The 25,808-nt window shown below is 47.8% G+C and overlaps 1 protein-coding gene across 4 annotated transcripts in view; it reads right to left on the minus strand.

Annotated features, from left to right (window-relative positions):
- EPRS1 (glutamyl-prolyl-tRNA synthetase 1) overlaps positions 1 to 25,808 on the minus strand; it is a 961,840-nt gene that overhangs the window by 241,275 nt on the left and 694,757 nt on the right. For all 4 annotated transcript variants that reach the window (XM_078649796.1, XM_078649798.1, XM_078649799.1 and 1 more), the window contains 2 exons: positions 23,978 to 24,185; positions 10,584 to 10,696 (listed from right to left, as the gene is read on the minus strand). In XM_078649796.1, the coding sequence (XP_078505922.1) occupies positions 10,584 to 10,696; positions 23,978 to 24,185 (321 nt within the window). The remainder of the gene's footprint in view (positions 1 to 10,583; positions 10,697 to 23,977; positions 24,186 to 25,808) is intronic.

Consider the following 25,808-nt stretch of genomic DNA (forward strand, 5'->3'; position numbering starts at 1 on the left):
CAGGTAAGTGATACTATCAAACAATAATACTTTTCTAGATACGGTGTGTACTGGTTTAGTAGAAGCATACAAGTTACTTTGCAGTCCAAAAAATGTGTTGTACACTCTTGAACACTTGTAATTACTTTACAATACTTTCTAGTTACTTTTCTAGCTTAGGGCAAAACAAACTAATAATAAAGTTTACGCATTGCAGTACATCAGTAAGCAGGAACACTCATTGGTATACACTAAGTTACTCTGTTGCAGAACAAAACAGGTTTAACACTTAGAACATTTTTCAGAGTAAAACTCACCATGCAATCCTAAGGGAAACACGCAGTGTCAGGTTTGCAGGTAAGTACCCGATTTTGGTAACTGAGTTTTGTAGGGTAGAACCAAGGTTCCCAATGTTCAAGTTAGCACTCCAGGTGCACCACCAAAGGCACTAGGGCAGCTGGGTGCAGAAAGCCGATGCCAAGATCAGCAAATGGGGCTGGGGGCACCTCGGTTGGTGGTTGCTCACAGGCAGGCCACTCGGTTTTGGGAGGCAAGCTCCTGGGGTTAAGACAAGGGCAAAGGGGGTCCCAAGTCAGCACCAAGACTACATCAACAGCAGCAGGGGCGGCCGGATGAAGGGTGCCAGGTGTCAGGAGCCCAAAGCTATCCTATGGAGGCTGTTGTCTTGGGATTTCAGCTGCAAGCTTGGTCCAGGCAGCCTTCCGGGAGGAACCAACAACTGGGCAGGTAAGTAGGGATGTCCCTCGATGTCGGACACTTCGGGATCTGGTCACCAGGACACATGGCTGGAGACTACAGGGGTGCCCTTTCGGATCAGAATGACGCTTAACGGTCCTACAGCAGTGGAGGTGCGGCGAGGTCGTCGTGAAGAGGCTGCAGGAGTCGACACAGGACCTTGGAGGGGACACCCCTTGAAGGTTTGGGACACACTTCAGGACCACTGGACCCTCTGGGGTATTTGTTGAAGCAGGAGACCAGTCCTCACCAAGTCTGGATGTTGCCGATCCTTTTTGGAGCCGTCGTTTTCTTTGAAGTCGGGATTTTGAGCTGCAGGCAGGCTGGTAGGGCTGGGGCTTCAAATCATTTGGGCCCGGAGGGTTCCAATATTCTTAGGTCGTAAATTTTGAATTTTAGTTTTGGGCCGCACACAAAATACTGTATTTAGGGGGCGTTTTAGGGGTCTCAAGTGAGTAGCCAAAGGTCTACTGTCCTTAGTGTGACTGCACCCCTGGTGCGCTAACCCATGTGGGGGAGTGGGCACAATCATTGCCTCGGATTGGAGGGTGCCTTCCATCTGCAAAATAGCGGACACTGAAGAGTGGGCTTCACCTCCCCTCCCCGAGGAGTGGGGTTAACATAGGTGAGCACACCTTCTGGGCTGTCCTAATTTTTCCAGCCGAAAGGGGGGCCTGCTCCCGATAGCAGGAGAGTCAAAGGCGGCATGGCCTCTGAAGCCCCCCTGCCACAGATGGCTCTTCCTGGCCTGGGGGAGGTGTGAGCACCTCCGCCCAGAAAGTCTTTGTTTCTTCGTCCAGGGAGCGAAGGCTCCCACCCCGGGGGTCCTGAAACTTGTCTGTGGATGGCAGGCTGGTGTTTGCCAGTCAGGAACCCACCAGTGGTTGGTTTCGTTCAGGGGTCACCTCTGAGGGCATGGAATAATACATCTGACACTGGGATCAGTGCAGACTTATTATTTTGAGATGTTTGATAACAAACATCCCAGGATTCAGTAAAGACATTATGGTGCTAGGACCAGGTTCTAGACCATATACTCAGGATGGCTTTACTGGGCACTTCTAATATCTAAGAAAGGCCTTACATATTATAGGGGGCCGTCTGCTCATGCATATAGGTCCCCACATGAGGTGTAGGGCACCCTGTTGTAAGGGTAACTTACCTAGGCATCATGCAGTGCTGGGCAGGCATGACACGCAGGAATGAGTGCCATGTCGACTCTTCACTTTCAGCTGCACCACAACTCGCAGGTTGCTATGGCAGTGGTGCATTTTGGTGCTGCAGCCTTCAGAGGCCTTTCCTTGGCTACCATGCCCTTGGTACCATAGTTACCACTTACAAGAGACTTGCAGGTAGGCCAGAGTTGTGCAAATTGTTGAAACAACGGTACAGGTTAGAGAAAGAACAGGTCCTGGGAACCTGATTGACATGGACCCCGGGCACACGCAGTCAAATTGCATCAGGTATCTGGCAAAAGAATTAAGAAAGGGCACTTTCCTACAAGAGTGAGCAGACTTCTTGCTCCCCTATTTATTTATGAAACTATTTGTAATGTATTTTTCTGCAGCAGATCTGTCACTTCATCTGAGATGCAGAGTATCCACTTTGCTGTGTGTGCTTGGTTTTGGTCTGATGTTGGGCAAGAGTTTCAAGAGTTCCATGTCATAACTGTGCTGGGTGATATGGAGTATACACTTGTCAGATTCTTCCCGCTACCAATGGTGTGTGCAGGGAGATCCCTGGATTGAAGTCACTTGCTGCTGTGTCCAGCGCCCCCTGGTGCTACTACTCTTCCCTGAGACCTCCCTCGAAAAGGCTGTCTTGGCATGCTGTAGTACTGCCATTGCTTTGGGCACCATGGCATGCTTGTGGCGTGAAATGAGCATAATCGTGTCATTGGCTTTGACCCTCCTGCTCTCTTTCGTGGACTGGAACTGCGTCTAAATTGCCCTATAAACTGAAGAGGCCCTGTGGACTTGGCAGCATCATTATCCTCCATTCCCTGAAGAGAGTTGACAACTGCCACTCCAAAGAGGCTTTCTCCAGTGACTGGCATGATTACCACTGCTGTTGTTTGAAGCAGTCCACAAGCAGCAGCGCACGTCTTCGGAGCGTGGTTCCAGTGCCTAGTTGTCTGCTGGCTGTATCTGACACATCAAGGGCTGACTACAGGCAGGTGTTACTTGTTGTCTTACATGATACTCCTTGCCCTTTCCTGGTACTGATCAGGGAGGTGCTGTTGAGGCACTACATTTCTTCCCACTGCTGGTGTCTCTAACAGTTTAGAAGGGCACTGGAGTTTGCAATCCGCCACTAGACCACTGCAGAACACTCAATTTCTCTACTGATTATTTCCATCTCCTCGTGGGTAGTGCACACACTGCTCTGGCGGGGTTAGCCCGGTTTTATGCTATGGAGACTATTAGATTCGCACCGACAACGGCCCTGATGTAAGCGGAGTCTGGAGTAGGATACTATTTTCTGGTTAACTGCAGTGGCTGTCTAAATGCTTTTCTTTACTGGTCCAATACACTGGGCAGAAATTCATCGGCTTCTCCTATGAGAGGGCAGCAGTTTTTCAGTAAGAAGTAGGATTCTGCCTGATCTTATTTAAGTTTGACACCATAGGTGTCAGCAGCCGTTTTTACAACCGAACTGTAAACAACAGTTTCTTCTAAATGTAATGTAATGTATGAGTACTTGTTAAGCGCGGCTGTCACCCAAAAGGGTATCCTGGCGCTGTGACCATACCATTCCATCAGATGAAATACACTACATTGCTCTTGGAAAGAGGTGGGTCTTGAGATCCCTCTTGAAAGAAGTCCGGTCCTGCCTACTCCTCAGCGCCAGCGGTAAGGTGTTACATAATTTGGCGGCCGTGAAACTAAAAGCACGACCGCCCATCCTCACTCTGTTAATCTTGGGGACCCTCACCAGGAACGCTGAAGAAGATCTCAAGGGTCTAGCAGCTTGGTACCGGGAGAAAAGATTTTGGGGCAGCCTTGGTCCCAGTCCATGCAGAGCCCTGAAAACATGACACAGGGCCTTAAAAGCAATCCGCTGCTGAACAGGTAGCCAGTGGAGATCAGATAGTGCTACAGATGACGATGCAGAACGTGGGCGAGATAAAGCCAATTTGGCTGCCATATTTTGAATCCTCTGCAGCTTTAGTATCAAGATCTTAGGAGCTCCCAGGAGCAGTGCGTTGCAGTAGTCTAACCTACTGAGAATGGAACTACGCACCACCTCTGCTCTAGCTCCTAGGGGAAGTAACGGCAAGATTTTTCGTAAGGCTCGAAGCAAGCCCATACAAGTCGCCGCGGTCCTGTTGACAGAGGCGCCAAGCTGCAGGCTAGGCTCAAATAGGACCCCTAAATTACGGGCTGACTCAGCGGCAGTCGCCGTGCCCAAAATAGAGGCTGGCCAGAAATCATCCGGCAACGGGCGGGGGAGTCGATCCAAGGAGCAGTGGAGAACCTCGGTTTTTGACCCGTTGAATTGAAGCGAGTTAACTCGCAACCATTCTGCAGTTGCCGACATGCACCGGTGGAAAGTGTCCCTCGAAACGGTCTCTTTACCCTCAAATGAAAAGATCAGTTGAGTGTCATCGGCATAATTGATGACTGATATGCCGAATGACTTTATCAGACTTACTAGGGGTCGAAGATATAGATTAAAAAGGATCGGACTGATCGCAGACCCCTGGGGTACACCCTGCATCACCTGTCGAATGGCTGATCGAAACGGTGGTAGCGCCACAGCTTGCGGTCTATTACAAAGATAGGATGTTAACCAGCTTAAAGCCAGGCCAGTTACCCCCGCACTCCGAAGGCGGCCCAGTAGAACCGCATGGTCCACCGTGTCGAACGCGGCCGACATGTCGAGCAGCACTAAAAATGCTGACTTACCCCTGTCGACACGCGTTCGTAGATCATCCAACACGGCGACCAACGCGGTCTCAGTACCATGGGCCGGCTCAAAGCCAAATTGGGATACATCCAGACAAGAGTTCGTTTCAAGGAAGTTGGATAAGGTTCTTGTGACCAACTTCTCTATGATTTTTATCGGAAATGGTAGAAGCGAAATACGCCTGTAATTGGCCGGACATAGGGGGTCCAGAGAGGCCTTTTTTTAGCAAGGGTGTTACTATTGCCAGCTTCCAGCTGTCTGGAACTGACGCTGTAGCCAACGACTGACAGCAGATGGAGTAAAGCGGGGGAAACAACTCAGCTTGGAATGCCTTCCAGATTTTGTGTGGCATTGTATCAAGTGGTGAACCGGAGGAGACGCCGTTGGCCAGTACACAAAATTCCTCCAAGGAGGGGATAGGAAAACAGGATAGCTGAGGATGCTCTACCCTGTCGTCATTCCACTCAGAACTCGAAGAATAAGGAAATTCTGAGGAAGAAGGCAATGTCGGGTCAGACTGACCGGAAGCCAAAAGTCCGTTCAGAATTGTCCTAATTTTCTCCTCAAACGCAGAGGCCAGGGAATCACACAGTTCCTGAGAAGCCGGGATAGCTGGAACTGCACAAGCTGGATTAGCTAGATTATTAACCAGCTTAAAAAGGGTCTGCGACTTATTGGAAGCTTTGGCCAAGGAATCTTCCAAAAACTCTTTAAATGCTGCCCTATCAGACTTCCTATATCCTCTCCTCCAAGCCCGCTCCGCCTGTTTACAGCGAAGTTTCGGCTGGCTAAGATCGCTAGTAAACCAGGCATTGGCTCTCATAGGTTTATCCCTCACCCTTCGTAAAGGGGCCAGTTCATCCAATGCTGTCAAAATCTGCTGGCATAGGGCGGCATAACTCTTGTCCACGCTGTCCTCCACAGTAAAAGCTCTAGGCAGTAATGTGGGTAGACTCTACTCCCTTAATAAGCGAGACCATTGTCTAGCATTGAAGGTCTCGAGGGGTGTGTGTAGACTCTCTCCTGTGGTCAATTAGCTTTGACGTCCTGTCAGCCTTCTTCTGAGGTCTCAGTCTTATTCGGAGGTATCTTCTTTGAAAATGACCTGCCGATAGGCTCCTTTGTCAAGTTTCTTGCCCAAGATTTCTTCAACCTCTAACGCCTTTTACTTTGATGTTTGGAGAGGCATCCTGTATCCCTTAATGGAGTCAACTCTTTTTCCCTCCTGATCAAAGCCTCCATCTCTGCCTGTAGACATCTCTTTGATGCTTGGTGCCTTCTGTTTGATGTCACTCATCAAACTTTCTTTTTGGCAGGAAAGGCCCTGTTTGATGTAGCCCTTTCCTCTCATGCACTCTAGATCACACTCTGGGTGTGTGTTTGCCTTCCAGCATGTCAGATTCTGCAGTCAGTGTGATTTTGGGGTGCTTGGATTTCAGAGCTCTCGACTTTGCCATGGCTGACTTCTGGATGTTACCTTTTGTTTTCAGCCTTTGGCGCCTCTTGACATTGACTTTTTCAACCACTTCTCCCTTTTGACGTTGGCACCTTTGGCATGAGAATCTTGCCTCTGTCATCTCAGTATCCTCTCGTGCCTCCTCGTTGTGGTACGTCTCAGTCTCCGACCAGGGAGTAGGTTTTGGCAACTGTGCCTTGGCGCAGTGTTTTCTCTAGCTTTGAATGTTTTAGACTGGAATTTCATGCAGGCATTGCTGATCCTTCAGCAGGTGGTTGTCTTTTTTTTGTGACTTTTCGGTGGCAGGTAGGGTAGAACCTGAATGGCATATGCTCCATGCCTCAATAGCATTCTCTAGCCCACATATATAATAACAATGTGGGTAATATGGGTTGAAAACCCAGAGGTTTACAGTGGAAACCTGTAATTTTCCTTGATGTCCTTCAGTGTTTTAACAGGTGATTTTCCTTTAAATCTGGCTTCTTTTTTCGGCTCATCCAGATGCTCCCTCCCCTGCATCCAAATACTTCGGCGGAAAAAAGATTCTGAGGATTGCCACCATTCCGGGGCGTACATCTGACATCAGTAAAGGAGGGACATAGCACCAAATGGTCAACAACTATTGCTATTTAAAAAAAAGGGGGGGGGGTGAGGGGGAAAGACGAAAAAATAGACAATACTGGACCCAACCACTAGATGGAGGAATAATGCAAAGCATGTGAATCCAGAAAGATTCATACTACAAAAGCAGTGTTTCATAATATACTCAATGTATCCATAAGTCTCACTTATGTCCAGTCTAACCTAAACAAGCACTGGCAACGCCAATAAGTTGCACCTATGAGCCCTAAAGACTTTGGCAATGTTTTGCAGTCATGGTGTACAGCAGCGCGGATGAGTTTCAGTGTGGCCAAAACTAATTTAAGAAAGCTCTATGATGCAGCCAGGGCTAATTCGCAGACTATTTAAAAAGTGCATTAGTGCTGAATGCCTCATAGTCTTTTAGTATTATTGTTTTTAGCCATGTTGTACAGCAGTCACACTGATTTACAGCATGGCTACAAATCATTGTCAAAATTAGCAATGCACATGCTGTACAGCATCAATCAATCAGGGGTTATTAAGCGCTCTACTCACCCGGGATAGTCCCAAACGCGGGGGGGATGGGGAGTTTGCAGATCCGTTAGCTGAAGAGACAGGTCTTGAGGGCCTTCCTGAAGGTGTTCAGGGAGGGGGAGAGTCTGATGTCTGCCAGGAGCTTGTTCTAGGTTTTGCCCGCAATGTGAGAGAATGATCTTCCACCTGCTCTTGCTCTGCGGATGCACGGGGTTTCGGCCAGTGCGAGGTTGGAAGAGCGGAGGTTTCTTTAGGGTCTGTGGAAGTTCATTCTGTCGTTAAGGTATTTAGGTCCGGTGTTGTGTAGGAATTTGTAGGCGTGGGTGAGGATTTTGAATGTGACTTTTCTCCACGGGGAGCCTTCATAGGTGCTGGCTGATGTGTTCTTGCCGGGGGATGCCGAGGACGAGTCTGGTGGCAGTGTTCTCTATTGTCTGGAGTTTTCGGAGTATGGACTGGTTTATGCCGGCGTAGAGAGTGTTTCCATAGTCGAGTCTGCTGGTGATGAGTGCAAGTGCATGGGTGTCTGTCTTCCTTGACTCCGGGTGGAGCCATTTAAAGGTCTTGCGGAGAGTGCTGAAGCAGCCGGAGGTGACGGTGTTGATCTGTCGGTTCATGGTGAGGGATGAGTCTAGTACGATGCAGAGGTTCGAGGGGGTCGGTGGGCTTCCGGGGGCGGTCGGCCATCAGGTGTTGTCCCATGCTGAAGGGGTGGTTCAGAAGACGAGGACGTGTGTCTTCTCGGCGTTGAGCTTAAGGCAGCTGTTGGTCATCCAGATTGCGACATCCTGCATTCCTTTCTCGAAGTGGAGTCTGGCGGTGGCGGGGTCTTTGGTGAGGGAGAGAAAGAGCTGGGTGTCGTCAGTGTAGGAGAAGATGTGGAGGCCGTGTTGTCGGACGATGGCGGCGAGGGAGGCGAGGGAGGCAATGTAGATGTTGAAGAGGGTAGGGTTCAGTGATGATCCTTGAGGGACTCCGCAGGTGATTTCCGTGGGATCGGAGAGGAAGGGCGGCAGGCTGATTCTTTGGCTTCTTCCGGTGTGGAATGATCGGATCCAGTCTAGGGCTGTTCCTCGTATGCCGGTGTGGTAAAGTCTGCCGACTAGTGTGCGGTGGGAGACTGTATTGAAGGCCGCTGATAGGTCGAGTAGGATGAGGGCTGCAGAACAAAAGGTAATGGCAGAGCCAGTAATCTCAAAGGCGAGACCTATTGGCTTTGCCAATGCTTGTGAGGTCTAGGGACAACATCCCTGGAAGTCTCCCCCAAGCATGAAAAATAAAAAAGTATGACATTTGGCAAAAATTCCCATCACATAAAGAAAGCAATTGTGCCCGTGTCTATGTCTTTGTGACAATACATTTGGAAGGAGATAGCAATTGTTGTCACAATAAAAGCACATAACATTTGTTGTCGCAATGAAAATCCATTTCAAAGGAGAAAATGGCTTCTTTTAACTGTGTGGCACAGTAAAACATATCTGCAAAAGATTTAATAAGGACAGGGAAAAATGTAAAATTAAATTAGTACCTCAATTACAGCACATTCACCGGAAGGACAGCAATCAAGCTGAAGCATTCAGTAATGGGCCAAACTCCAGCCAAAAGAAGAGAAAGTGAAGTCAGCACACGCTGACCAATTATTAGGCAGCAAAAAAAAGAGTGACGGTGAAGCCAAAGAATGTTAATCCATGGCAGCCTGCAAGTCCCTTGTTGTATACAATATCTTTTACAAGCTAGAGCACATGCGCTGTCGCAGGCAATATCTAAACAGTGTATTGTGGGCAATCTACTGCAAAACCTAATAAGTTCCAAGGCTTTGAAGCCAGGAATCACATGAACAAATCTCATAGACCACAGAAATCCTGTGTTTCCTACAGACACATTTCCCTCAAAAATAGGTGCCAGAATTCTAGCAAAAGCTATTGCTTCTTAATAAACCCAGAACAAAATAGGTTTAGAATGACTAGCTCTACATGGCACATTATTCACAGGTTCCACAATACGCTGACTTTGGTCCACTGCCTAGACGTCCCTCTGGCTCTACTCAAGAAAGATTTCGAGAAAGCCTCAACTCTGTAAGTTATGAGTACCTCTACTCCATTTTCCCCCAAATAAACTTTGGCCACTGCTTTCTTCAATGTGTGCGACTCCTTGATAGAGAACTCACAACTGGACTAAAGGGTCAATCGAACGCTGTCTAGGCCTTTTGAAAACGGGGCCCAGGCTGGGGTGCCAGCTGTCCCTACTCCTTTTTGAACCGGCTAAAGAGATATCTGCCGAATGGTTTCAAAGAGTCACCCAAATGCAGGCATTTGAGTGGTCAGTGGAGAAGGCGAAGACAGAATATCAATATAGGCAGATGACCTGCGCTTATTTATCCCCAATAACCCAGACAGTGAGGCCAGCATGCACTTAAAATATTGAGTGTATATGTTTAATTCTCTGAAGTTTCATTCAACAAATCTAAATCTGTGATACACCCGATTAAAGAGGACGTGACGGAACAGAGTAGAGCATCGGGCTTGGCGGTAGAGACTGAGGGCTTCACATGCTTGTGGATGCACAGATCAGGTGATGTGGCTAGAAGCTAGCAGGGGAACATGGCCCATCTGCTACAAACTCTGCTCAATGAGTTAACTTACCATCTTTGATGAGGCAAGTGGCAATAACTAAATTGATCTCTTTCACTGGGCTCATGCAAACTGAATGATAACCCCTGTAAATCCCCTGTGATTTATTAAGGCAACTTAATTTTTTACGAATGGGCTTCTAGCAGGAGAACAGCATACTCAGTGCAGCGATGAACAAGTGCATTAAATCCCCATTTGACAGCACCATGCGAATAGCAGATCTACTGTCACACCACCGAGCCTCCGAGATGGAAGTCGTATATGATTGGATTTACTGCACACGCTTGGACCGAACCTATGCAGTTGAAAGGGGAACCAAGGGTGAGACAAACCTGCTCCATTTTCTATATGGTGGTTCCAGTCTGTCTGCCCCACCACCCCACTATCATAATACATTGAGGATAAAACCAAACTGTAGAGCTTTGGAACAGCTAACACATAAGCGGCATTAATTACGATCTGCACTGTGTTTATAATGCGAGGCTTCTTAGTATGTTATGAAGAACCATCTATTTAAGACATATTTCATTTTTCTTTCAGATAAATAATCCGCTTTCCTTAAGGTAAGGAAAAACATGGTGGTAACCAAGCACATGCAAGTGAATATACTTTAAATGCCAGCAAATAATGAGACTATCAAAATCCACATGTTGTATTAATGCTATCTCCTTAAGTTCCTTCCCCTTGCTGCATTTCAGAGTGCATTTCAAAGCATAGAATCGTTCCACACAGCTTACCTAACTGGCTCATAGGGTTCATCACAAATGTAGAACCCTCTTCTTTGAAGCTGAATGATGTCTCCCTTTTTCAAATCTTTAAGGCAGGGATCTCCCAGCATCAGCTCCTCTTGCTAAAAAAAAGAAAAGTTACAGGTCAGGTACAATAAAGAGACAAATAGAATAAAAGTAATAATATCTAGGAAAATCCCTACCCAGCAATTTATAATACTCTGAACCTAAGAAAGGATTATGATTTGTGCCTTAACAGGGAAACTATGTAAAGCCAAGACCATGATTTATACATTTATCAATTAATGATAATACACTCCTCTTCAGAAAGACCGGGACACATCCCGAACACTGTACATTACAATGGACTGAATATATGAACAGGACAAAGAGATGGCAACATTTTACAACCTCAAGTGATAAAGACTAATTAAATCCCCAGAGTTTTAAACTAAAACAAAGTGTCCATTGTAATGTAGGCTCGACTGAAATAGCACAAAAGAATGAAAGCAAATTATCAAGCTCTCATGTCCAAATACCCTGACCTGCAAACAAATCCCCTTCAGAAGGAGGAGGATGAGGAGGATGATATTGTTAAAGTGAAAAATATGTGAGGTAGGATGACCGGATGGCTCAATGTTAAATAGTAACCCAAGGACTAGAAACTGGGTGCCCCTTCAAACAAAGTCAATATGTTTATGGAACGTAGAATCTGCCAACTGAGACACTATGCTCTTTTCTTCTTTTCTCTTTGTACAATCAATAAAACATTTATGTAGACAAGTCAGTATGAAACCACTATATTTATGGGTTGGTACCTCATTTTGGCCAAAAGAAACTTGCTCAGATGCACTCCAAAATCAACTCGTCAACCTCCAGCATGGTTTCTCACCACAGATTCAAAGGTCTTCATAATTCCACCAAGAAATATTAGAGTACTATAGAACCATGGAGGACAAAACTTAAAAATAGCAAGGGTTGCATAAGTAGCATCACATACCATATGACCACCAAAGGCAGTATAGGTTCGACTCCTTGCCTTACCCACAGTAACTTAATACGCTCCTTTTTGCATCTCAATTACTTGAGGGTGCAGTGAGGAGGAGCAGTACAAGGGGTGAAAAAAGTAGAAAATAAACCATGTTCTGAATATCGATTGTTCCTGTTGGCGTCTTCATGACCCTGAACATGAAGGGATAAAAATGGCAGTGCCACAGGTTCCAGTAGCAGAAACAGGGAAACAGTTGATAACCCTACCGGATGTCCACAAACAGACTCCATTTTGCATTGCAACTTACAAGTAGGCAGGAGACCGTCTTATTCTCTTTACTTTCATTTAGGCATTAAAAGCTGTCCGATAGGGGAGGGATGCTTATGAATCTGCGGAGGGTAACAATGCTGTCAATCAAGTGCTACAAGCAACTTTTTTTATACTGCATAGTATCGTTACTGATTCATATGCTTTTAAAATTGATACCCATTCATTTTAATAACTTTAGTAGATTTAACTTTTTCATTAAAACCATAAAAACACATATCAATAAATCACGGTATCTTAAAATATTTACACAGGTAAACAAACCATGAAACCATTTCTGCACACATTTGGAATTCCTTTCTGACACGGATTGCTACCCAAGCCATGAGAACACTACTGTACACGTTTACAAATTCTTTCTGGCATTAAACACCGCCCATAGGTAGCTTGACATAGTGCAACCACCACTTGCGACCTAGGAGAAGGGGGCGGGGTCGTAGCCGGAGCAGCCTATGAACGGCGCTGAAAAGGCACCAGCTCGACCTCTGCCTGCTTAGAGGACCGAGAGGGACCCGGGGAGGCGCCCCGGATCCCGGTCACCACCTGTGGTGCCGCCAGGGCCGGGGAGGAAAGTAGTCAGCGCCGGAAAGGCGTCGGCTCGGCCTCCAGTAAGGCAGCCGCCTGCCCATAGGACCGGGGGGGACTCTGGGATGAATCGTGAGACCCGGCGACCTCTTGCAACACCACAGGGACCCCCGCGGGGATTTCTGGCGAGGCAGACGCGCCATGGGTCGAAGAGGGGAACCCCGTAGGGCCACACCTTGACAACACCACACCCCCACAACCTGAAGCCGACGCCGCAGAAGGCCCTGCACCTGGCAAGGGATCCGCAGACGTCCCAGGAAGAAGAGGGGGGCCCAAGGAAGCCTGTAGAGCCGTAGCGTAGGTCTCCATTTGGGGCCTAGTCGCCCTGATGCCAGGAAAAGGTGGATAGGGTGGCGACGAGCGAGGGCGCACATCCCGAGCGGAACCCGCGCCCTCTGCAGAATGAGAACCAGTCCTCTGAGACAAGCTGTCATGAATGAAAGAAAATGTATACCGCGCAACTAAAACCCGAAGGCATCAAGGCACCTACAAAATAAATCTTAAAAGGCAGAGGCAAGACTACAGGTATGCTTTGGCAAATAGTCGTGACTTCAAAGCTTTCCTAAAAGACTGAAGAGTGGGAAGAGCCTTCATTTCAACGGGGAGAGCGTTCCAAATTTCAGGTGCCACTGTGGAAAAAGCTCTGCCACCCCATTTGGCTCTGCGAATGCGTGGAACAGATAAAGATTTATTAGCGGAGCGTAAATTTCTCGAGGGGCAGTAGGGGGCCAAAAGAGCCCCAATCCCCACTGACCTATTTCTCGCTAGGGCGCCAAAGGTAAGGCACAGGGTTTTAAAAGAAATCCTGTCCTCAACAGGTGGCCAGTGCAAAGCCTTCCTGGCAGAGGTGGCCAATGCACGTTTGGGCAGATCCAACACAAACTTAGCTGCCGCATTTTGAACCAGCTGGAGGCGCTGCAGCAGCCCCCTACTGAGACCTGCATACAGCGCATTACAATAATCAAGTCGGGAGCCAATAAGAGCAACCACGACTTGCTTTCTGGCCTGCTGAGATAAGTAGTGTTTGATTCTCCTCAGGATGTGAATTATGCCCCAACAGGTAGAGACTGTTCTGTTCACCTGCTGACGCATATTGAGGGTAGGCTCAATCAGGACTCTTAGGTTTTTTGCAAGAGCGGTAGGTACCGGACACACTCCCAAAGAGGCAGGCCACCAATTTGCCGACCAGATGTCCTCTTTTCCCCCAAACACCAAAATCTCCGTCTTCTCCCCGTTCAATTTTAATGAATTGTAAGTCATCCATTTAGCGACTGCCTCCAAACAGGATCTAAAATTGGAGGCAGCCTCATTAACGGGCTGAGAGAGGGAGACCAGGATCTGGGTGTCATCGGCATAGGACACTACCTCCATCCCAAAAGATCTTATCAACCTGGCAAGTGGGGTCACATAGATGTTAAAAAGGGTCGGACTTAGTGCCGACCCTTGGGGGACCCCACATTGCACAGACAGGGATGGAGATAGAAACTCCCCCAGCATCACCCTCTGTTCCCTCTGGTTTAGGCAGGAGGTCAGCAAGTCAAGAGCGGACCCCTCCACTCCAATCTCCCTCAGGCGAGATGTTAACACCGAGGGAGAGAGGGTATCAAATGCAGAAGTGAGGTCTAACAGGATAAGGAGGGTGGTCTGGCCGCTATCAGCTCGGGTGCGGATATTATCCAACACGATGGTAAGGGCCGACTCGGTGCTATGCTCCCTCCTAAATCCGTGCTGCGAGTGATCTAATAAGCCAGAGTTCTCCAAAAAGGCCGCAAGGTGCTTATTAAGATGTGTTTCAAGCATCTTGGCGGCAGCAGGGAGCAGCGAGATGGGGCAAAAGTTTTTAAATACCCCCGGGTCGAGTGTTGCCTTTTTAAGTAATGGTTTCACCACAGCCCTTTTCCACTGCTGAGGGAAGGTACCAAACCTCATTGCCCCATTCATGATCTCCAGAAAGGGAGGCAAAATGGTCTCCTTACACTGCCTGAGAAGCACGAGGACAGGGATCCAAGGGGGAACCTGATCTAGTCTTAGAAAGCAGGTCCTCAAGTTCCTGAGATGCAAGGGGGGGAAAGGATGGCAAACGTCCCAGAGGAACAGCCTCCATTGCACATAGAACAGGCTCAACGGAACCAGAGGAGTCCGCAGTTTCGGCCTTCTGAAGCTCTAATGCCGAATACAGATCAGCAATCTTCGCCTGAAAGAAAGAAGCAATGTTGTTACACAACAGCTGAGAGCAAATAACCGGATCAGGAACCTGCAGGGTAATAAGAGAATCCACAATCTTAAAAAGATCTTTAGGGGAGGAGAGTGAGATGTTACAGGCAGTGAAATATTGTTGTTTAGCTCTTATTATCTCCGCCTTATAGCTCCTCAATAAGGTTTTGTGGACTTCTTTTTCCCTCAGGTCCCAGCTGGCCAACCAAAGACGCTCCTGCCTCCCTGCCTGAGAAGTCTTAAAGACTCTGAGAACCAGGGGGCCGACGGCTTTTTCCTGGCCGAGTATCGTAAACGGACCGGAGCAAGTTCATCTAAAGCCACAGTGACAGCTTTCTCAAACTGCGAGACCGCAAGACCTACATCTGCCTCCTGACAAATTGTAATACTGGAGATCATAGGGTCAAGCAGGTTGTTTGAGATGTTCTTAAGATTTCGCCTAACTACCCTCTTACTTGGGAACCTTTCCAGACTGTCCAAAGTGGTGCATGACAGTTCAAATGGCACCGCATAATGGTCGGACCATGAGAGGGGGAAAGGGGAACTAACTGTCAGCCTTTCATCGTTAGAAAAGATACCGTCAAGCGTATGTCCCGCCTGGTGGGTGACACCCCTCACCAACTGGTTCAACCCACAGGCGGACATAGCATCGATCAGGGAGAAGGTGTCACTAGACTCCATATTTTCCAGATGGTAATTCAGATCTCCCAGAACGGTAAGATGTTCACAACCGAAATAGGGTTCGAGAACGTTAAGCATATTTTGAACAAACTCCATTCTGGACCCAGGAGGGCGGTAAATAAGGACACCAGTAAACGGAAGCTCAAAAGAGCCTTTCAGGGAGAAGTGTAGAAGAAATGCGTTACTTACCTGTAACAGCAGTTATCCAGTATTGGTGTCTTTCATAGATTCACATGCCTGAATCATTCCCCGTCGTCGAGACGGGAGCCTCCGGTAAATAAAAAAGTAATGTCCTATAGACATACATAGAGAAAATAGGCCCAAGGGTCTCCCCTTAGTGGCCTTTCCTTGTCCTTATGTAAAAAGGACCAAACTCTTACAGTCAGCCAATCAGCTCCGACCTCCCTCTAGGACCTCCCTGGGAGGAGCCCCAGTCCCTCAGATTTTCGTACGCACCCAACTAGGTTGGCGTAATATTGTTAGAGAGGGATGTGAGACCTTCCAGGGGAGGCGGGAGGGTTGCATGTGAATCTATGAAAGACACCAATACTGGATAACTGCTGTTACAGGTAAGTAACGCATTTCTTATCCAGTATTTGGGTGTCTTTCATAGATTCACATGCCTGAATCAGAATAGCTAGCAATCAGATATGCACCCGCGTGATGGAAATGCTCTGTAGTCACAGTAGACAATGTATGTGTCGTCATACAACATGTGGACAGCATAACAGTAACATCACAATAGCAAGGAACGTGCATACCTGGATGGCGGGATGTAGGAAGGGCCACATCACTGAAAGAGATGGCGAAGCACTGCCTGGCCCACTGCCGCATCCTTCTGAAGTTCGATATCCAGGCAGTAATGTCTGGAGAAAGTGTGTGGTGACTTCCAAGTCGCCGCTCTGCAAATGTCCAAGATTGGTACCCCAGCGAACAGTGCTGCGGACGTGGACATCGCCCTGGTGGAGTGAGCAGTAACCTGCTCAGTTAAAGGCCGTCCGGCCTGGTCATGGCAGAATGCAATCGTTGATGAGATCCATATTGAGACGCTTTGTTTCGTGAGGGACAGGCCCATTCTTGGTCTGCTGTATGTCACGAACAGTTGTGAAGAGTTTCTGAAAGTCTTAGACTTATCAAGGTAGAACCTGAGACATCTTTGAGATCTAAAGAATGTAGAGCCATTCCTGCTGCGGTTGAAGGGTTCGCAAAGAGAGTTTGAAGGATTGTTGGCTCATTGAGACGAAAGTCTGAAGGCACCTTTGGAATGAATTTTGGATTCGGTCTCAGCACCATGCTAGCATTCCTGAACTGCATGTATGGTTCCTGAATGGACAGAGCTTGGAGCTCGCTCACTCTTCTGGATAGAAAACCGCCTGCAGCCCACTGACTCTTAGTGGGGATTTTTCACGAGACATACTTTGGGTCAGCTCCGTGTACTGGTCGAACGGATGTTTCATGAGCTTGGTAAGAACCACATTGAGACGCCAGGAGGTGGCAACATCCTTACTGGCGGGAAAGATCTATATAAACGTTTCAGAACTTGCTTAATCAACCCGCTTGACCAGAGCGATGGGCTCGTTTGAATTCTTTTATAACGAGATAGCACTGTCAAGTGTGTTGTAATGGATAGATAAGGCAATATTTGCACCAGTGATGTGGAGAAAATCATATTTCTGCGGTCTACACCGCAGACACAAAGCGCTTCCCTTTCCGGGAATATGTTCACGTGCTATCCGCACTTGCTCTGGCAAGAATGTCTACAGTCCTGTGGATTATTCCGATTGTGGAACTCTGAACTCAGTCTTGTGGATTATTTCGATTGTGGAACCCTGAACTCAGGGGTCAGGCTACCAACCAGAGAGACTTCAGACCCTGATGTCGAACTGCATTATCGATCATAGTAAGCAGAGATAGATACTGCCGCCGGTGGATCGGCGGCTACAGGGATAGGTGGTGGAGTTCTGTGAACCAATGTCGCCTCTGCCCAATTGGGGCTATTAAAATCAGAATACCAGGCTCCACCAACCTTGTCTTGAGGACAATGGGAGCATCGGGAATGGCGGAAAGGCCTACGCAAAGATATTGCGCCCTGCGGTTGGAGATGCATTCCCTAGCCAGTTACCGAAGTGTGGGTATTCGGCTTTCATTCACGTCGCAAGTAGATCCATTTGTGGCGTGTTTTATCTGGAGAAGATGTGGCCAATGAGTTGTTGGTCCAGCTCCCCGTTACAATGGTTTCTGCCTGCTGAACGCATCGGTGAGCCCATTGTTCGTCTTATTCTTGGTAGGCAAGCTTAAAGGCCCAGGAAGACCGTCAGCAGTTCAGGCAGACTGATATATAGTGTCTTCTCCATAGGAGACTACCTTCCGCATTTTGTGACGACGTGAGGAACCGCCGGAAGTAGGAGTGACAAGCCTTGAGATAGTTTTTGAGAGGATATTCCTCATTGTAGGACTCCGGCCATGTGAGGATTCCCTTTTATGTGGCAAGATGACCCTGTAGATTTTAACCACTGCCTCAATAGCGCCTCCTGTAGAGGTCTTGTTCGTAGTTGAGAGCGAGGAATCAGGAGGATACACTATCACTCTCTGATATGAAAACCTTTGTTGACCGTGTGGCCAGGGTTATACCTAGGAAACCGATGTACCTAGGAAACTGATGTAGTGAGAAGGTCTCAGGACCGATTTTTCCTGATTGAGGATGAGATCCAAGCATCGAAAACTGAAAGCAGGCGTTGGGAGACCTGGACACGTCTATTAAGGATGAAGCCATGAGCAGGCAGTCCTTCAGAACCGAAAGACTTGGTGTCCTAGTTATGTTGCTCCCAGGGAACTGTATTTCGTGAATATGTGTGGTGCAGACTTGAGCTCGAAAGACAGAACGTGAAACCGTAAATGTCTGCCCACTGCTGCAAATCGTAAATACTTTGAGCGATTCCTGTGAAGTGGGATATGGAAGTAAACGTCTTGTTTGCTGGACCTCATGGGTTACTATGCGAAACAACTGCCTCATTTAGGAGGGTGTAGAAGTCTCTGAAGCCCAATGTTGGTTTCCTCCTCTTATCTTTTTTCTGGATATAAAAAGGAAGCGGGAACAAAAAAAAAACCTTTTCCCTTATGAGGAGGAGGTACTCTCGCTATAGCTCCTTTGAGGAGGAGGAACTCTGGCTAAAGCTCCATTCTACAGCATAATCCAGACGTAGACGCAGCTGTATATCCTGATATCTCTGCTGCCCGTTCCATGAGAAGACAATTTCTCAGAGGATGGGAGCTTGTTTTGCTATTGTCGGCGACTGAAGGCATTGTGGTCTACTCTGGCCTGAAGAGCAGGAAGATTGGAATTGATAATTCCTTTGAGGGAAGACCTTCTTCTTCCTCCACTTGTACTAAAGGACAGGTCCATATACTGAGGAGTGTCCAAAGCTCTCGCATTGTCTGTTTCGTTAACTTTACGCGCCAATAGTGACTGGCCCTCATCTGGCCTGCCCACAACATTGTTTGCACCTCAGGACGGAAAGGGTCCTCCTTGGATCCGCAAGACTGCTGGTCCAGCCACTTGCGGAACCCTGTCATAGCGATATTCCTCGTGTAGTGTATGGTTTAACGCCAATGCACCGCCTCTAGCGGGATCCACCTAACTTCCTCTTCGGATGAGTCTGGTAATTCCGGCTGGTATTCGGAATTCCGGCTGGTATGGGGCCAGTGTGCCCACAATTTTTCCATGCTAGCGTACCAAGAGCGCTAGAACGTTCACAGAGGAAAACCTGTACGTCAGGTTGTCCACTCTTAGACTCTCCTTATCAGGAGGAGGTGACAACGGGGCCGAAGGATCCCCGGAGTTTTTCTAGGGCGCCTGTGGCACTACGTAGTCCGGCTTAGAAAGTTCCTGTCAAGCACGCCGGTGCTGTATCTGGCGCCTTATACTTCTTCTCCAACGGAGGGATCACCAGTGATACAGAGGAGGGGCACTACCGGACCCATACCACTTCTGACTATAGGTAATGGATAACCCGTATTGACCTTACTGCCTTCTTGTAGGGTTCTTTGAAGACGTACCAGAAGCAGGCCTGTTCTTGAGAGGTCATGGAGATCGTAAAACGTTGAGCAGCTCTCCGTACCACCTTAGAAGAGATTCCAGAAGTGGTGGAGTTCCTTCTTCGTCGATGAATTCGTCGACGAGGTTGCCGTCGTAGACTATGCCATCGTAGACGCGCAGTCATAGATGACTATACCCTCGTAAAAGAGATTACAGACTTGGTGGATTTCCTCCTTCGTTGACGTGTTCGTCGTCGTAGACTACTCGTAGACAAGGCCGTCGACGCCGTCGTAGACTAGCCTTCGTAGCTGAGTCTGTCGTAGATGAGGTCATCATAGACTAGACCATCCTAGACGAGGCCATCGTAGACGAGTCCCTCGTAGACTAGGCCATCGTAGACGAGGCCCACGTAGACGAGGCCCGCGTAGATGAGGCCAGCTTAGGCTAGGCCATCTTAGAGAAGGCCCTGGTCGACCAGACAGGCTGTCCTAGACGATGTCGTCGATGACTATGCCGCCGTAGACGAGTCCTCGAAGATGAGCCTACGTAGATGAGGCTATCTCGATACCGTAGACAGGGCGTCGCAGGCGAGCAGTCGACTCCTTAGACTAGCCCTCGTAGACGAGGCCGTCATAGACTAGGCCGTCGTAAACTAGGAAATTGTAGACTAGGCCATCGAGCACTAGGCCCTCGTAGACGACTAGGCCATCGATCATTAGGCCTCCATGGAGTAGGCCAGTAGACTAGGCCATCGTAGACTATAGATTAGGCCATTGTAGACTAGGTCCTCGTAGACTAGGCCCTGTAGACGCTATAGATAGACTAAAATTGTAGACTAGGCCATCGAGCACTAGGCCTTCGTAGACGACTAGGCCATCGATCATTAGGCCTCCATGGAGTAGGCCAGTAGACTAGGCCATCGTAGACTATAGATTAGGCCATTGTAGACTAGGTCCTCGTAGACTAGGCCCTGTAGACGCTATAGATAGGCCGCCGTAGACAGGCTGTCAGACGCGCCCACAAAAATGCGCCTTTGTAGATGAGGCCATCATCGTAGGTGAGGCCATCATCGAACCGTAGACAGGCCGTAGACATGCCGAGTAGTCTTCGTAGATGAAACCATCCTTGATACTGTAGACAGGCCTTCGTTCCGAGAGGCTGTCGTCGATGGTTGCGTCGCCGACGTCATGGTTGCGTCGCCGACGTCGATGGTCTCGTCGTCGACTGACTCGTCGTCGACGGCGACGGCCTTGACGTCGACGGTCTCGACGGTCTCGTCGTCGACGGTTTCGCCGTCGTCGGCGGTCCTCGTCGACGGCGACGGTCTTGACGTCGAAGGTCTCGACGTCGACGGTCTCGTCGTCGACGGTTTCGCCGTCGTCGGCGGTCCTCGTCGACGGCGACGGTCTGGACGTCGACGGTCTCGACGTCGACGGTCTCTTCGTCGACGGTTTCGTCGTCGTCGACGGTCTTTGCCGTCGACGGTCCTCACAGTCGTCGACGGTCTTCGCCGTCGTCGACGGTCCTCGTCGTCGACGGTCCTCGCCGTCGTCGACGGTGCTCGCCGTCGTCGACGCCGACGGTGTCGAAGTCGACTTCCATGGCGTCGTCGACGGTCTCGTCGTTGACGTCGATGTCCTAGTCGTCGACGCTCTCGACGCTCCAATCGTCGACGGTGTCGCCGTCGACGTCTATGGTCTCGTCGTCGACGTCATCGTCGAAGCTGTCATCGACGCTCTCATTGTAATGATGATGGTTTTGACATCGATGGCTTCTTAGGCTGTACCTCTAGGAGGTATAGACGACGCCTTTCTGAACGAACCTATGACCAGAGGAGGGGATATAGACGGCTCATACGTCATCTATTTTGTCCGATATTTCTCCAAAGCAAGTCCTTTACTCTCCTTTCCCACAGAGTGGGGAGACCCTTGAAGGACTGCGCCCGGAAGACCCCTGAGCGGTCTTGTTTAGGGCCTTCCCAGGATGATACTCTGAGGAATGAGTCTGAGGAGATTCTCTATTGAGGTCTCCTGGACTTTGAGGGCTGAGTCTGAGGAGATTCTCTATTGAGGTCTCCTGGACTTCGAGGGCAACACCTCATCGCAGTAAGTGGAGAAAATAATACCTCCTTTCTGGCCTTAAGCATATTAACAGCTCTGTCACGACCCCTCAAAAGTCACTTGAAAAAGCAACATACCTTGTAGCCTTTGGTCTGAGTGCGAGGAACCGAGCAGAGCCACCTCTTGGAACAAGAAGTGCAGGCTCCAACAGAATTCTTCCGTTCTTTCCCTTGTTAAAACCTTCTTTAAAGAAAGTATTTGAAGATAAAGATGTCTTTGAAGATAATCCATCGTAGAAAAGCCAAATTAAGTGAAAAAAAACACAGAATCTGAGCAGAGCTCAGAGGAGACTCCCTTAGCACAACGTGCGGTAGAAAATCTGAGGGACTGGGGCTCCTCCCAGGGAGGTCCTAGAGGGAGGTCGGAGCTGATTGGCTGACTGTAAGAGTTTGGTCCTTTTTACATAAGGACAAGGAAAGGCCACTAAGGGGAGACCCTTGGGCCTATTTTCTCTATGTATGTCTATAGGACATTACTTTTTTATTTACCGGAGGCTCCCGTCTCGACGACGGGGAATGATTCAGGCATGTGAATCTATGAAAGACACCCAAATACTGGATAACCTGCACATCATCCTTAGGGTCAGAAAGCAGAGTAGTGTGGCATAGGATACTATCCCTATATAGGATACCTAGACCTCCTCCTATGCGACCAGTCCTATTCAGCCTGGCGAAGAAGTAGCCTTCCGGAACTGCTTCAACCAGGTCTGGACCCGAGGAATCTTTCGCCCATGTTTCTGTAACAAACACCCAGGTAGGTTTCCTATCCAAAACAAACTCCTTGAAAGCAACATTGTGCTTAATTAAGGAGCGAGCATTCAAAAGAAAACCACTCTCCCTCATGGTACGCCCACCCCCTTTACAGGTCGATCCCACCTGATCAAAGGTCAGAGTAGGGCTGGAGGCCCCACGGCCCTCCCTAAAGCAGCCACAACGGGGAAGGGTTAAAAGAACCTCGGGGGCAAAGTAATGATCACACGGGTGACCAGAAGGCTTAAGCATTAACAGGTCATGTTTTGTATACCGGACATCTGTGTAGGCAGAATCGGCAATAATGTCCGGCCAGCCGTCCCGCCCGTCCCCAGCGCGGACGGGCGCAGACGGGCTGGACTCTGGCATGACTCCGGCGGTAATCCGGCGCACACGCTGCGCGCACACGCTGCGCGCCATCTTGCTGATAATTTAAAGGGCTCTGACCAGTCAAACCCGACTGCTAGAGCGCACCAAGAGAAGCGTCAGCGTCCCTGAGTCCCCCTAAGATGGCGCTGAAAGTGGAGGAAGCCTCGCTGGTAAATCCGCCAAAACAGCGGTGCTGGGCACAGTTTAAATGCAGGAATGCGGCGGTGACGGGAATGCGGCGGTAAGTTAAAAACAGGGATTAAATTTACCAAACCATACAAATAAAACAAACGGGAAATAAAAAATGCACAGAGAGCCTACTGTAAGCCTTATCGGTGGGCGAGCGACGCCCATGGGGCCTCGTTGAAGGAGGATGCCGCAGGCAGAATCGGCGGTTCTTGGCCCCATCCGAGGTAGGAGATGGACGCGGTGACAAGACCGATCTGGACAAGCGGGCCGAAAGTAATTTCATCCGGTGCTCCTGCCAGGACTTTGGGTTCAGATGCTGACAAGCGTCGCAGTCCGTAGAATCGACGTGCTCGCCCAAACACCAGGGTGAGGGTCCGTCGCCGACATTGGACGCATACACGAAGTGCACGTCTTGAAACCCGAAGGTATTCGCACACTGTTCTCAACGCAAAAGCGTCAAAAGAAGGCCTAAAAACAGGCTATGGAATAATCCGGATCTGCGTTGCACACAGAAAAGAAGAGAACTGACTTTAGCGGGGTGGGGCTTATGTGACCTCGCTGACGTCACGCCCGTGGACGAGGTCAGGGCGGAGTCACGTGGTTCCGACCCCCGGCGCGCAGAGATGCAGTGGCAAAAATTTCTGGTTCCAGTCTCACGCCTGGAGATAATTCTATGTTAAGGAATCTGCGGCTAATAGTCTCTATCAGATATGGGAAATCAGAATAATCCAGTCATCACAAGTAACCAGTAAGCAGACTGACTGACTGACTGACTGACTTGTAGGGTAATGCAGGAGGGTGTACCTTCAGCCTCTCCTAATAACGGATATGTGCAGTTTAAGACATGACAGCACATACAGCAATACCTTCTCTTTCGTGATAAATTACAGTAACAAATAATTTTCAAAAACTATAGACATGTGAAAAACCTGGTTATGCAGAGGCATTATAAATGTCTTAATCCACAATACTTGAAACAGTTATATTTATTATGTTGTTCTCTATTCTCTTATAATCAGTTACATGATTATACATGTATGTAAAATACCATTAAAACATGGTTTACTAATTAAAATGTAAACAATATTTGCAAGTGGGAAATGTAAGCTGAAAGCAAGGGAGAGTGAACGGTTTATCATTACCTTGCTGTTTCTATTGATGAACTGCTTGAAATCTTCCTCTTTGCCAAGCACTGGTTTGGTAATCAGGTGATCATAGTTAACACACACTGTGGGGATGGGAAGTGCACGGGACGTCTCCGCTAGCCAAGTTATCTTTGTAGTTTTCTTAAAATCTTTATTTTCAAGATTTAATTTTGCATCAAGAGATTCAATCTTCCCATTGGAGTTCCTAGAAGAAAAAAAACACAATACTTGCATGAAATCCCATGAATGCCTTCTAGTTTAGTATATTTGATTTACTGATGGATTAGATTGTGGTGGATAATTTGTATGCTTATAGATGTTGTAACAGTTTTATTATATTTGTTTTAGCGATAACTGAGATGATGATGTGGGCATACTTTTTTATATTTTCAACTGGTTTCCCTTGCGTTGTTTTTTCTTTTTTTTTTTGGACTATGTATACATTTTATTTTTAATCTTGGAGTACTCTGGCCTTGCCAACAAGCATTTGATAGCCAATAGGTCTCGCCTTTGGGACCTTAGAAGTGTTTAGCCATGCAACAGTTGATGTTGTTGCACCAAGGATATTGTGCTGGATAACTAAACACTTATAAGGTCCCAAAGGCGAGACCTATTGGCTATGCCAATGATTGTTGCCTTCATAGGCCGAAACCACCACTCATGTCAAACTTCTAATACTGTGATTTCAGCAGTGCTTATTATGGTGATACCTTTAATTAGGTTTCAAGTACTTTTTATCAAGTCCCGGAAGAAATATAATGTGCATAAGAACTTGGACAAGAAAGGACATTGTAATAGATCCCAGGCCTGATATTGTGCTATGGGATTTTACATTAGCTGGTAATTTGACCAGTTGCTGGGAGGCCAAGTGAACATTCTTTATCTCAAAACAATGAGCTGCACAAATGGATTAAGGCTGAGGAATAAATTAATGCATTGTCCCCGTGATTGATCTCTTGCTACACATGAGGTATTCTTTGCCGCTGATTGCTTACTGCATCATCTTTTAAGATTTCGGATATAGCGAACAGCGCAATTGTGCAGTACAAAAACTTTTCAGCAGCGCACTAAAGTGATCACAGCTTTGGTAAACTTTCACATTTTTTTTCTTCATTTTTTAAAATATCTATCATCAGGTGCAGGCTATTAAATGAACAGTAGATACTGTGGCTGCCTGTGCCATATTTGTACATCATCACATGATTGTTTACTGTGGAGATCACCTGGGGCATAGCAAATACTTAGCCTAATTCATCATCAACATCTGACATTATTTACTTCACCGTCAGGTGTACTTTCTATGCCAGATATGGATTCTGACAGAACCTCTTTTAACACGTTTGCCCATCTCACAGCTTTGCGTATACCAGGTGCAAAATGCCCCTGGGCTCCTGCAAAGTGGTTGTGACTAGATAGCAGCACGCAAGGTTAAGAGAACTGGAGTAACACTCAGCTTTAAGTTTGCAATCCTGCTTCTAAAAAGGCCACGATTTGCCGGGAAAAGTGCTGCCTGTAAAATACCTTGCAGAACTTAATCTATTTTAAAGAAAAAAAGCTTCAAATTTCACCTTCTCTGAAATATCTGTGTACCTATAACTTCAAACCAAAAGGTGAAATAATTAATTCAGTCAACAGAGCTGCAAGACCGTTTTTCATTGATTCATTCGACAAGTCAGTCACGTTACAGCTAAAAAAAAAAGATATGAATTTTTGTTTTTGCAAAAGTATTTTCTGTTTAAACTAAACATTTCTGCAAAGGCTAGGAAGCAACATTTGAAAAAATGTGCAAGTGTTGCCAAGTACCTCAATAAAAGAGCAGCCCTTGTGG

This window comes from Lissotriton helveticus, chromosome 6, assembly GCF_964261635.1.
Source record: "Lissotriton helveticus chromosome 6, aLisHel1.1, whole genome shotgun sequence".
In the NCBI taxonomy this organism is placed as follows: domain Eukaryota; kingdom Metazoa; phylum Chordata; class Amphibia; order Caudata; family Salamandridae; genus Lissotriton; species Lissotriton helveticus.